This window comes from Mizuhopecten yessoensis, unplaced genomic scaffold, assembly GCF_002113885.1.
Source record: "Mizuhopecten yessoensis strain PY_sf001 unplaced genomic scaffold, ASM211388v2 scaffold9023, whole genome shotgun sequence".
In the NCBI taxonomy this organism is placed as follows: domain Eukaryota; kingdom Metazoa; phylum Mollusca; class Bivalvia; order Pectinida; family Pectinidae; genus Mizuhopecten; species Mizuhopecten yessoensis.
The window spans coordinates 1302814-1316603 of record NW_018407840.1 but is presented as its reverse complement, the minus strand read 5'-3'; the positions used below and the strand labels follow the sequence as shown (position 1 = coordinate 1316603).

Sequence of the window (13790 nt, the reverse complement as noted above, 5' to 3'; positions counted from 1 at the left end):
CAAACATATCACATTATACACGACCTTTTTACACAACTATAGAGGACTGCACAGAATCACTTGTTCAGTTATTTCAAGAACGTGATTAAAATCAAACATTAATGTCCTTATTTATGAACATCGAACCCACTACTGTCACCACATTTAAGATGAAGGTATTCAAACGCTCTAGACCATATTGCCGATAACGACAGAATTTTACTAATTTTCACTTTTGTTTGTAGAATTGAAATCTTGTATGATTTTTTGATTTACATCGGATAATAACTGTCTTCAAAAAATTCAGTTTTGGTGAAAGTTTAAAATATGATTTGATTGCATTTCAGTGTATCCTGTATGTAACGATATCTAAAAAGAATATAACGATAGGCAAGATCAATGCAGGTTATGTATGTACTTACTGACACAAGATCCGTGGTATTTATAGTATCGCTCGATACAGACACATTGGTTAGTGACTCTGTCACATCTTTCATTAGGTCCACATGGTCCCCCGCATGGCACTGCAAATATGTTAGATTAAGAAGTAACCGAGATTGTTGGGGTTTAATGGTATTTTCAAAGAAAGCTGTGTACTTTGCACGAATCTGCGAATCTGTGTTCTATATGTTATAGAACGTATATTTGATTTTTTTGATATTTTATTTGAAACAAGTTTCGTTAAATTGAAATACTAATAAAATCAGAAATATCAATTGGCATAATGGTTCCAGCGAGAGTAAGGTGGACATTGCCAATTATCAAAATCAAGTATTTGCGAAACCTGACACTTTATATTTCTATTTGAATATCAATCCTGAAGGTATGAGTTAAGAAGAAGAGCACTTTGTAAAATTGAGCTATTATAATGTCCCCCTACACTATTAAAAGATGTCATGATAAATATTGGACATAAACACAAACCATGAAGGCATTTTTGAGCTTACTCATAATATGATTAACAAACAAAGATTGTTTGTATGAGACAAAACTGCTAACGCCTTGTAGCGTGGTTTCCTTATACTTTTACACTTATTAGTTTTTGCTTGATAACTGTACCAGAAGTATCCTATATCAGGGTTGACTTACGACTTGAAATTATGGTTTCTCAAGTCTTACTGAGGCAAACGAAAGGGTAAATGGGAGAATGGTTTATTGTAAGAAGTTAAATCCACCTTTGTTTCTTATATTGACACTGAATATGAATATAGTTTCTGTTTGTACTTACAGGCACATGCTCCGTGGTATTTAAAGTATCGCTCGATACAGACACATTGGTTACTGCCTTTGTCACATCTTTCATTGGGCCCACATGGTCCTCCGCATGGCACTACAAATGTGTTAAATTAAGGTGTATTCGGGATTGTTGTTGAGGTGTTACGGTATATACCAAAAACATTCTGCACTTGCATTAATCTGCGTTTCTACGTTTTGATTTTTTGATTTGAAACAATGCCCATTAAACTGAAACATTGATAATCCTAGACATATTTTGTTAGCATATACGTACAGCGGGAGTGAGTTTTACGTGGCCCAGTATCAACATTTTCAACGCAAAAATATTACTATTTCATTTTGATACCACTCCTGAAGGTGTCAATATAGAAAACAAGTACTTTCGTAGAATGTCATCCTTTTCCCCCTCAATTAATAGATTTTCTAATAAATGTCAGAGAGAAATACCAGTGATGAAAGTAATATTTAATTCTCCATTAATATCATTGATTAACAAAGGACATTTGCATAAGACATACAGAATAAAATTAATTGCTAACACCTTTTAGCGTGCTATCCTTTTCTTTATGATAATCTTAGTGATTGTTGGTATAGTGACACCCCCAATGTTCATCTTCTCTTAATATTTAATACTTGTTTATCTGCACTTACTGTTGCATGCTTGTCTATTTCAGGAATGGCGAATGATTTAACAGAATTATAACTTATTACCTCATAACTGTTCGGGAATTATCCTATACCAGGGTCAATTCATCACTTGAGATTATAGTTTCTTAAGTCTAACTGAGGCAACTTTACGAGTTAAAGACAATAAGGTTCATAGTAAGAAATTCAACTTCTGTTAGTACATTGATACGTGCCGTGGTAGTGAAAGTAACATTGGTTACTTACTTGACGGGATTAACTGAGATCTGAATTAATTGTTGGATTACAAACATCAATAAAAATGACATTTTAATTTTTCAATGACCTTGTGAGAACAACAAATTAAATTTAATACTGCATAGTAAATTGTTTATGCAGAAATGAAAATATATATGCGACACTACCCATGTAAAAAGAAAATCATTTTAAACCCACGGACAAAATGATGATGTAAATAAAGACGTGCGTTGACATCCGCCGTGGTATGGATCTCCTATGAAATCTGTCTGACAATAACATATGTTGTCTGAGCTGCTACATACGGAATTGGGTGGACATTTTTTTGATAAAATCATCCTTTTTCGGCCAGAAAATTACGTAAGCTTGTTAACCGTTTGATAAAATAAAGCTTAAATTGACCATTGCTAGAACATTTTTGTCAAACAGCTGGTTAAATCAGATTAAATTGATACTGATGAATGACGAAGTCAATGCAGGAACAAGTACCTATTCCTTAATCTACATTCGATGACGACATTTTTTCTGTGATTTACTTACGAGTACATGATCCATGGAAAAAGATGTAGCCTGTGTTACAGACACATTGGTTGCTGACTCTATCGCATTGTGCGTTTGATCCACAAGGTCCTCCGCATGGTACTGTTACATAAAAATGTAATTTAGAAGAATTTGTTGTTTGACAGGTTTTAGTCTTATCGAAGATACCTCTATATATTTTGTTGTCGAAATGCCCTCTCAATATTGACAAGTGTACTTGATAGTTAGAATAAGCAAATAAGCACATGCTATCGGATTTAAAACACTGTTTCTTAATTCAATCTTAAATAACAAATACAATGCAGGTAAAAAAGAAGAGCAAATGAAATGTCTGGTTAAATGTTAAAAACAATAAAATATGAAACAAACTATAACATAAGAGGATAAGGTTTTCAGCAATCAACTTGACATCCGCCATTTTATTGATTATATTGACGGGAAAAGAAATGAAAAGAAGGAATCGAAACGGTAAGTCGAAAAGGAAATAAAACGAGGAGGGGTTTCGATTTGTACATAGCGGCTCAATAGATATTTGCTGCATCGGAAGACGATAACATATTCCGGTAACCTGGTCTTAATTCCCTGGTATTTTTTGTTCATATTTTGCCTAATCTATTCTATGCTGAGTTCGAACTTCACGTTTGTTAGTGCGTTTCATATTTTTTTTATGATTCTTCAAAACCACCTTCATTTTAGTTTGTTTCAAATAAAAAAATAATCAGATTATTTTTAAAAACTTTTAACAATAATTAGACACTAAAGTTTGCGATTTAAACTATTGATGATAAAATGAAAAAAAAAACTTTCATGATTTTTTGTCTTGCATCGGAGAGTTACAATCTTCAAAAATGCAGTTTTGGTAAAATTGTATATCCCAAAAGCAAAACATTCTGTTTGATTGCATTGAAGTGTAATAGGTTAGTAGGGATATGTAAGGAAATAAACAAAGATAGGTAGTGTAAATACAGGTTATGTATGTACTTACTGACACATGATCCGTGGTATTTATAGTATCGATCGATACAGACACATTGGTTAGTGACACTGTCACATCTTTCATTGGGTCCACATGATCCTCCGCATGGCACTGCAAAAATGTTAAGATAGGAAATAACCAGGATTGCTGTTGGAATGTTACGGTATATACCGAAAAAATATATGCATTTTGCAGTAATCTGCGAATCTACATTTTATATGTTATAGAACGTATCTGTGAGCGTTGTAATATTTTTATTTGAGTAAAATGTCCATTAAACTATAATATTATCAATACCAGATATTTTTCATCACAAAATATTTAATATTTTCATTTTGATATCATCACTGGATATGAAAGAATAGAACACAAGTATTTGTAAAATTGAACAATTATCCTTTCCCCCCAAACACGAATAGATTTTATGATAAATATAAGACACAAATATCGATCATGCAGGTTCTATGCAATTCTCACATGATATGATTAATAAACAACGAACATTTATAAGAGACATATATGAAAAAATCGGATTGCCAACGGGTTGTAGCGTGTTATTTGTTAAATGATTGTTAGTTTATTAACACATCTCATGTTCATGGTCATTGAACATTGGAAGTTTGTTTTTCCTACCTCATGGTTGCATGTTTGCCGATTTCGGGCAGGGCGAATTATTAAGCAGAATGAAAAAAGTATAACCTGTTGCAATATTACTCTAGGGTAATTAACCTATATCCGGGTTACTTCAGTAAAATGAGCATGGTTGATTGTTAGAAATGAAATCAACCTTTATTACTTACATTGACAACTACCGCCTTGGAAACGGACGTAACGTGGGTTACATTTACATTTCTGCGTTGTCAGGTCACAGCGGGCGTTTGGTCCACATGGGCCACCACACGGTGCTGAAAGAAGTGATTTCAAGCATAACAAAAATGGATTTCCCTTTAGCTGTCTAAACATGCAACTTTACGATGAACGATCGCGTATAATCTGTCAACTGTAAATGTGTACCTACGTAAACAACATATTCCTTTTTTGTATTTACATAATCGTATTTATCTAAATTATATGCTTGTATTTGATCTCCTGTAATGCTCATACGTTTTAAAATATACATGTTTGATTAAAGACGTTGTATTACCCCGAGTAATTCATTCAAGAAAATTGTAACTGAATAATCAAAATCTGACGTACCGTCATCATTCGTGATAGTGACTGTGGCCACTCTTCGTTCTCCGATTGCTACAACGCTGGACGAGAACGCCGCCACTGACAAAGTTACTGTAAAACTCTCACTTGACTCATATGTCTGGAATTTATAGGGAAAGGGTTCATGCTATGATTCTTTTCATCATCAATATCTGGAGTAAACGTATGAACATATAAAGTATATCAACAGGAAGAATGTGTGAAATGTTTAAATATGCATTGTAACAAATTAACAAAATCCATAATTACCACCCATGGTATACTTTACCTGATCGTTGACAATTCCAATAGAAAATGTCGTCGAACTCTGACCATTTCCGAAGGTAGCCACTCCGCTGTTTTTAGAGAAGTCGCTTGGGTAACGAGCAGTTCCATCACGGGTAGACCAAGACACCGTCACTGAGCCAAACAGCCCAACGGTTCTTGACAGTTGTAGCGATACCGTTCCAGCACTTTCACTCACTGAGTAGGTTGTTATGGCGAACTGTACAACGCTTCGACCTGAAAAAAAATCTATAATCTTCATCACCGTATATCGAGACAACAATTATATGAATTGAGAGAAGAATGAAATATCAAATGCATTACTGTATGAAATAACTAATTGATGCATAACGTATATCTATATATATATATATATAGTACATTCACCAATGCAATTCGTAAATTACATTAAATCTTTGATCGCAAGCTCATGATGTCAAAACTACATACGATGACATCCGCCTTTGTAAGGATCTCCTAGAAAGCCTTGGGTACAGTGACATCTGTTGTCTGAGCTGATGCATTCAGAATTTGATGGACAACTTCCTCCACATGGAACTGAAAGCATTATCATTGTATATTATATAGCAATTCTTTCTCGAAAAGAAACTTAAATTATCTTTCCTGCCAGTTAGATTAGTTTTCCTATCATCAATTATATTACAACAACCAAAAAGCGGAATAGGATTGAAAAGCAATTAATTCATCAATCTTTCATTATTTCATCGACCTAATATCAAATGTTTCATTGCATCTTATAATTACAATATCTCAAATAGGATCAATAGCAATGAATTGTCTTTATCTATTAGTAAATTTGTATTGACCACTGTGAAAAGCAATATTGTCAGCAATCGGTTTAAGGTGGATATAGTTAATTTCCAGGATTAAAAAACGTACAGTAATACAAGATTTTTTTCAGTACATGCTAGATGATATGAAGCATATTTCTATGATTTCATTACGAGTACATGATGCTTGGAATCGGATGTACAGTACAAGGTAAAGGAAGTTTATACAAAAACAAAGCATGTACGTATAGACCCATTATATTTGCTATATAAAGTATCCAATGATACAGACGCATTGGTCACCGACTTTGTCAAAACGTTGGTGAGGTCAATATGGTCCTCCATATGGCACTTACAACGCCATTGTTTAAAGTAGATAACCATTTCATTAAACAGTCAACAACCGATATACTTCGCTTGATTTGAAAAATCTTGTAAGAACGATACAAATAAATATTTTTGATATATATTTTTCAATATTTATCCAATGTCTGATGTTAAAACAGGCAAACGGAGGGACAGACGGACGGTGGACAGACATACGGATGGACAGCATGATTACTAATTGCAGTTGCAGACCCCCTAGTAATCTGACCAACGTTGCTTCATAATGTTATCACAAAGTGTTTACCTGTTGATATTTATATAATGAGCCTGGACATTTGACCCCATGACTTTGACATTTGGCAAGTTAACTTCCTATTTGATATTGACCATTTGTTCTTCATAATGGCATACCAAATATGTTTACCGAAATCTGGCATTTTTAAGGTCATACAATGTATTTTGACATTATACCCCGACTGTTCATTTTTCAAGTTACAACGACCTTTACTTTAACCTGATAAAATTGTGAAACCCCCTTTGTTCATCTACACATCAAAGAGTATCACCATGTGAAGATTCCGAAATTTCGACCTTTGGAATCTGAGATAATCTCTGGAAACGAAAGTGCTGACAGACGTTCAGCAGGACACCGTGATTACTATAGGGCATCATACATCTTTGATGCGGGGCCCAAATAACAACAGACAGGTTGTCAGGAAGTTAGTTATTTCTTGTAAAACAATAAGAAGCTGATTCAATACTCACGTGAACATGATCCACGGAACAGGATGTATCCTGTGTTACAGACACATTGGTTTTTGACTTTGTCACAATGTTCGTAGAGTTTACATGGTCCTCCGCATGGCACTAAAACGCATTGATTCGAGTTATTATAACATAACCTCCAGAAAATAACCCTTATGGGAAGATATCTTCATATTGGATTTTTTTTTTATATATAAATTACTAAAGACTGGTTGTCAGGAGGTATTTATCGGTAGTTTTTTCTTCGATGTTCATTTATAAATAATGTTAAGTAGTAAAAATCGATTTCTGTCCTCACGAGTACATAATCCATGGTAAAGGAAATATCCTGTGTCACAGACACAGTGGTTTCTGACTTTGTCATAGTGTTCATTGTGCTTACATGGTCCTCCGCATGGCACTAAAACGCATTGATTCGAGTTCATTTATAAGGTTTTTAGTTAAGAAATTAAACTACTTACATATTTATAAAAAGGTGTAAGATTAGAACATTCAATCACTTAGTAAGACAAACATATATTCAACCAATCGATGGTATCCGTGCTTAAGCATTAAAATCACTTGCATTGATATGAACTATTTGTGCAGACAATATCGTCTTTTTTTTGGAATGAGTAGGCAGAAACATTCAGCATTCTTCTATCTGAATACAACCGAAACCGTCTCCAAAGGAACAGTTTTAATGTTAAATCCCAAAATGACAATTCGATTAAACTACAGATAATAAGATATATTTTTTTTATCATTAATCATTTCACGTCAGTAAACAGCATATCTGATATATTATGTTTGTTTTAACGATCACTAGTATAACACTACAGGATGGGTATTTTCATTACGCTGTGAGTTGCTGTGGCTTTAAAAGGCGGATACAGTTGTGGTATACAGTATGAAGTCAATTCATGTACTCACAGGAACATGATCCTTGGTAACGGAAGTATCCTGGATTACAGACACATTGGTTAGTTGAACTGTCGCAACGTTCGTTCGGGCCACAAGGTCCTCCACATGGTACTGTAAAATTCAAGCCGAATACAGACACAATGCAATAGTAAAACATAACCTTCATTTGACGTGAACACTCGGTAGTTTCAACAATGTTAATCCAAAAAGTACAATATCTGTACATTTGTTTTCAGAGCATGTAAAGAGAATATAAACCCCGTTCACATATTGGCAGCACTATAATGTATGGACCCTATACATGAATAGAATATAAGATTTCTTAGACATGTAATTCTACAAAACGATCATTGCTCACGCTTATATAAATTTATTGAATTGACATTTTTGTATACTTACGGACGCAACTGCCGTGGTGTAACACGAATCCTGATTTACAAACACATTTGTTTAAGTCAAAGTCACATCGTTCAGTTGGACTACATGGTCCTCCACATGGCACTGTAATACATTAATACTCGAAAGTATAAAGATAGTATCATTTTCGTGCTTCGTCACTTTCTGCATGATTCTCAATCGTTTTGTTATATAATTCATCAATGCCTCATTCTGAATACTTACAAACACAACTTCCGTGGAATAACCTATATCCTTGGATACAAACACATTTGTTGGAGTTACGGTCACATCGCTCGTTTGGTCTGCATGGTCCTCCGCATGGGCCTGTAATTCGTTTAAAGTCAAAAGTATATAAAGGGTTTGTTTCGCATTCTTTCAGTACTCTCAATTTAGTTGTGCTAGGTTAGAATCATAAAGTTACATATTAATAAGACCAAGTAACGCTTTTGCAATCTGATATTTCAATGAAACTCGAACTTACGACTGCACGATCCTTGTATCAAAAAGTATCCAGTAATGCATACACATTTGTTAGTTGTTTCATCACAGCGGGCATTAGGTCCACATGGTCCTCCACAAGGCCCTATGATTAACGAGTGAGAGTGTGAACACAGAAGTGATGTAATAATTATATATAAACCATAACAAATGAATAGAAGTCTTTCTCTTCTCCATTATGCAAGTGTTTAACTTGTTCCTGTATTTGTTCCTATGGAAACACACAAATTAGCTAGATATTTCAATACATCTGCAATGTGGTAGTTTGTAAAATATTTGCTTTAAAGATTGAAGATTAGTGGGACTTACATTCTCACAAAATAATGTATTTCTTTGGTTAAGGTGTAAAATCACTCAGCCGTCGTGATTTTGTATCAAGAACGGACAACGTTGTGTGACATTGACACGCATGAAGAAAAAAGTCGCAAACAGCAAAAAGAAATTCAGACATGTATTTACATTTCTGAAGGGTCTAATTACTTTTATAACTTGAAATAATAAAAACAAATATTGATCTCAAGTTTGAGGTAAAAAGTCCTTTGATAAACATAGGATATGTGTATAATTAAACATACGGGAACAAGATCCACGGAATAGGATGAATCCGACGTTACAGATACACTTCTGTGAAGGGGAATCACAATGGGCGTTAACTCCACAAGGGCCACCACATTCCGCTGTTAATTTAAAAGTGAATGCATTTGAATATCAATAAATGACGAACTGTGTTAGTGTTATATTTAAGAAAAGAAAATTATTATTTTAGAAGCAATCAAATTATCATCGGCTAAATATGTGAATGAACTCACGATCGTCGTTGGTGATGGTGACTGTTACTACGATCAATGAGCCAAGTGCTCCATTAGAGCTCACGGCTGTCAAGGTAACTGTGAATGACTCTGTTGGCTCGTAAACCTTAATACAAAGGTAAATATATATGCATTATCAGTGATGAATAAAAGAACCACTTTGAGAAAATAAAATTATCAGGATGAAATGCAAAAATAAATCTAATCCGTTTTGAAAAACATTATATAAAGAAATATATATTTAAAGGGACATTTAAAAAAATAACTCTGCTTTGCAAGATACAGATCGATTACCCTTTTCAATCATTCGCTAAATTGTCTCACGTTATACATGTTAAATATTTCTCTGTCATTTTTAGGTTATAAATCTGCTGTCATTCTCTAGGGGATCGCAAGAGTAATAAAAAACACGATGACATCAGGCGAACAATACACTATGACGTCACATTGACCAGTTGCAGTCTATGGTACATTAGGCTTAAACTTAAATTACAAATTCTGATAATAATGGTTTTTTAAATGTTTTGTTCAAAGGATGGAGATAAAATCGCCGGCTTTGTGGATTTCTTTTTTCCAGAGAAATCCCATCCCTTGAATTCAGAATATCTGGGCCTCGGGTCGGAGCAAGCCTAAGGTCATACAACCAGGCATATCAATCCCATTTCTTACCTGATCGTTAACGATTTTAATAGTAATTTTTTCTGTTTTCTCGTTCGTCTTAAAGTTGACTGTTCCTTGTCCATTAACATAGTCTGAAGGTTGTCTAGCAGATCTATCATTGGCCTCCCAGGAAACTGTATAGGATCCTTCAGATCCACTTGTTCTTGCTACTTCGATATCGACCGATCCGGCACTTTCCGAAACAGTGTAAGCACGCCTTACAAATTGGAATACACTTGGTTCTGTTAAAGTCCAAAGAATATATCACCGTAAGTAATTAATTTCAGTAAAGAATATCCAACGTTTATTTTATGTGCGGATCAATCAATGTATAGGTTTAAATAATCTACTTTAAAGACTATGAAACACAATTGTCTGGAATGTATTGCTGTTGATTAAACAAGAAAAACAAAACAATGGTTAAAGAGAAACACTGTTAAACAGAACATTGCATTTAGGTATTTTTTTCTCTGGAAATGGTCATTGGAATGAACACATCAGTTATTTGATATCTTAGATTTCACCTAAAATAAATATCTAACGTAAATTTGAATTCTCTTTGGACAGGTATAGTATCCAAACTATGTACTACACTCTTATTCGACCTTTTATTTTTCGACGAGAAGTATGCAATTCTAGTGACCTTACCGAAACATTTTTTCAGTGGGTCACCGATATATCCTTTGTTACACTTGCAAGTGTTGGTGTGTTCATCACAGTATGCATTGGTCTTGCATTTACCTCCACATGGACCTACAACACATACATAAATATAGGTTTTCGATAGAACCGGTTAAGTTTGTTTTTATTCATTGTGTCATTTGACGTATACAGTATATGCTAAGCTGTTTTATGATTTTTTTCACAAAATCGTTTCTGCAAAATGCAAATTCGTTTCAGACACGAAATGGATGTAATCTTCGCATGTTTGCACCTCTCGTTAGAAATCGAATAGGCATATCGCCATCATGTCTTATCTATCCCATATCACAGAAGGACTCAATGAGCTTAAGCTGCCACAACATAACGATGTTAAATACCTATCCGATATACCAATCAATTTATTTCAAAATGCACATGATTGTTATTGACATTTGATAATTTAAAAAGGTTATACACACTATTACGAGTTTTCTTCCACTGGACGACCGACATGTCTTTTTTTTCCATAATATATCATAAAAATGAGTTACCCCTTCAATTGAAGCATTGACCGAAAGGGAATAAAATCAAATACATTATTAACGGTGCATGCTTAATTGGAAGTTGAAAGGTCCCGGAAATTAAGTATGTATAACACCTTTTACTTCTCAAATATCAAATACATTTCTATCAGCGTTTTTCTATTTTTCTGTTTAAAGTCTGATATCAATTGTATCTAGCATTTACACATACCATGCTTTTCCCCATTTAGGAATTATCTTTATAGAAAATAAACATATATGATGGCATACTATAGTCACTACAATATTTGAAGATACAAAATATATCATTATCATTTTGAAATAGATAATAATTATAATTTCAGAAGGGTTTCAAAATTCTTGTACTTTAAATTCAAAAGACAAATATATAGATAGCGCTGTATAATGCAGAAATATTATAGTCCCAGCATTGTCTTTTAAACAGGAGAAACAATAAGAGAAGAATTAACAAATATTCGTAGGTCTATCTCATAGCGAGTACACATTTTTTCACGACATTTTGTTTCTTTTGCCATACGTGGTACCTGCTAATGGCTTTTCGTACCGTCTTTGTTTTTCGAAATTACCTTTTGTGATGATATCTTTGCTTTTGTATTTTAATTGACTTTACCCTACTTGAATGAATGGACAGATGATAAATAAAATGCAAAACTGTAACTTACGATCACAGCCCTCATATGGATCCCCGACGAATCCTGGATTGCATTGGCACTTGTTGTTGCCGTTGCAGAACGCGTTCTTTCTACATTTGTTGTCGCATGGTTCTGAAAATTAAGCACAAAAAGCATTTTATGTTTAATCTAATGGAATCGCTAAACTCAAAATCGAACAAAAGTGGGATCATTTCTTGTGTGGATTTTAACATTATGCTTTTCTTATATCCAAATCTCATCTTTTAGTTTTGTTATGCCTACATGTTCATACAGAGGTTTTGAAATCGAAATGAGAACTTTATTTCATACATTACATTACATGAAAACAATAAAGCTTGATTAAGACCAATCAGTCACCTGTTAAGGAAAGAACAACCCTGTCACATATCCTACAATAGCAGAAATATCAATACAGTGTTACACTCCTTGGCTTAAGAAGCTCATGTCTGTAACGAAAATTGTACTTACTGCCACATCTAACATGAGGGTCACCAACAAGTCCCTTCTTGCATTTACACGTGTTGGAATCACTGTCGCAATATGCAGTGGACGCACATTTTCCTCCACAAGGAACTGTTAAACACAATACCAGTGTGCTATTTTTTCATCAACAAAATATCAAATGATTCAGCTGTGGAATATATACCTATAAAATTGAGACTAATGCAAATTCTTGATTCATCATGTGCATTTTCTCAAAACAAATTATCAAATGGTTAAATCTATGTTAAAAGACAAGTACGATTTCTTTCAACAATTATTGAGTTAAATTTTATTTTATTTTTCGCAGAGGTTTACGTTGTTAAAATTCTCACACTTCCTTACTATTGAAGCCATAGATTCCCGCTTTATATTTTTCTTTTAACAATGTACTTGTTCTTTCTTCTTTTTTATCAATAGCTTCAGTACGGCTGAGAAATCAATACTTACGTTCACAGCCGACCTTTGGATCACCAATGTATCCTTTGTTACAATAGCATGTGTCGTCTCTCTTGTTGCAGTAAGCATTATGACGACATGCATCATCACAAGGCTCTGAAAACGTGTATATTTTGAAACATTTTAATATAAAATATCTTTGATTCATTGATTATATGATCAAAAGTATTCTACATCCGCTTGAGAAACAACAATAATGTTACAATAGTGTTTGATCAATGAAAGTAAAAAAAAAAATCCGGTCAACGTTCCTTGTAAAAGAACCAGACAATACTAATATCGGGAAGCAGTGTCGTATTATATTCATAATGAAACTTGAGGAAAAGTAATGGGAAAAAAAACAGAATTCACTGTAGTTTAATTTAACAACGCGAAGTACAATATATGGAATCAGAAATATATGATTTATATTTTGTTGTTGTTGTAAAAGTAACCGTGTGAAATTGTTAAAACTTACATGTACATATATGTGACGAATACTATGCTTTTCTTCATAATAACTAAACCACATGCTTGTATATCTAATAGAAGCAATCCGTATAGTCATGATAATGACTTCACAATTGACGATTGGATATCTAATCAACAGCTATTGATAATGGGCTATACTGGTGCTTTATCGCATATGTTATATTTAACGACAACAACAACTAATTTGTAGGCTTATTCTCCCCAAAAAACATCCATGGCCTCAATTTACTTACTGGCACATCGGACATATCCGTCGCCGACATATCCCTCGTTACAGTAAC

General features: G+C 33.8%; 2 protein-coding genes across 2 annotated transcripts in view; both read right to left on the bottom strand.

Annotated features, from left to right (window-relative positions):
* LOC110457097 (multiple epidermal growth factor-like domains protein 11) overlaps nucleotides 1–10897 on the bottom strand; it is a 26579-nt gene extending 15682 nt beyond the window's left edge. The window contains exons 1-16 of the mRNA XM_021508197.1: nucleotides 10890–10897; nucleotides 10251–10458; nucleotides 9582–9687; nucleotides 9348–9449; nucleotides 8756–8857; nucleotides 8497–8598; nucleotides 8275–8376; nucleotides 7885–7986; nucleotides 6973–7074; nucleotides 5540–5647; nucleotides 5094–5326; nucleotides 4811–4925; nucleotides 4414–4518; nucleotides 3623–3724; nucleotides 2638–2739; nucleotides 1208–1309 (exon numbers count right to left, since the gene is read on the bottom strand). Of these exons, the coding sequence (XP_021363872.1) occupies nucleotides 1208–1309; nucleotides 2638–2739; nucleotides 3623–3724; nucleotides 4414–4518; nucleotides 4811–4925; nucleotides 5094–5326; nucleotides 5540–5647; nucleotides 6973–7074; nucleotides 7885–7986; nucleotides 8275–8376; nucleotides 8497–8598; nucleotides 8756–8857; nucleotides 9348–9449; nucleotides 9582–9687; nucleotides 10251–10458; nucleotides 10890–10897 (1801 nt within the window). The remainder of the gene's footprint in view (nucleotides 1–1207; nucleotides 1310–2637; nucleotides 2740–3622; nucleotides 3725–4413; nucleotides 4519–4810; nucleotides 4926–5093; nucleotides 5327–5539; nucleotides 5648–6972; nucleotides 7075–7884; nucleotides 7987–8274; nucleotides 8377–8496; nucleotides 8599–8755; nucleotides 8858–9347; nucleotides 9450–9581; nucleotides 9688–10250; nucleotides 10459–10889) is intronic.
* On the bottom strand, nucleotides 10362–13790 carry LOC110457114. The gene is made up of 6 exons (XM_021508218.1): nucleotides 13743–13790; nucleotides 13030–13134; nucleotides 12568–12672; nucleotides 12109–12210; nucleotides 10890–10994; nucleotides 10362–10483 (listed from the first exon to the last, which is right to left on the bottom strand). The coding sequence occupies exons 1-5, from the start codon at nucleotides 13770–13772 to the stop codon at nucleotides 10902–10904; spliced, it is 435 nt and encodes a 144-aa protein (XP_021363893.1). The 5' UTR covers nucleotides 13773–13790; the 3' UTR covers nucleotides 10362–10483; nucleotides 10890–10901.

What these genes read in the sequence shown, in the direction of transcription:
- LOC110457114 (XM_021508218.1), bottom strand. Translation starts at nt 13,772, where the DNA reads ATGTCGGCGACGGATATGTCCGATGTGCCA. An exon ending in CGGATATGTCCGATGTGCCA is followed by an intron (nt 13,135 to 13,742) that starts GTAAGTAAATTG and finishes ACACGTTTTCAG; the next exon opens with AGCCTTGTGATGATGCATGT. An exon ending in TCCATATGAGGGCTGTGATC is followed by an intron (nt 10,995 to 12,108) that starts GTAAGTTACAGT and finishes TATGTGTTGTAG; the next exon opens with GTCCATGTGGAGGTAAATGC.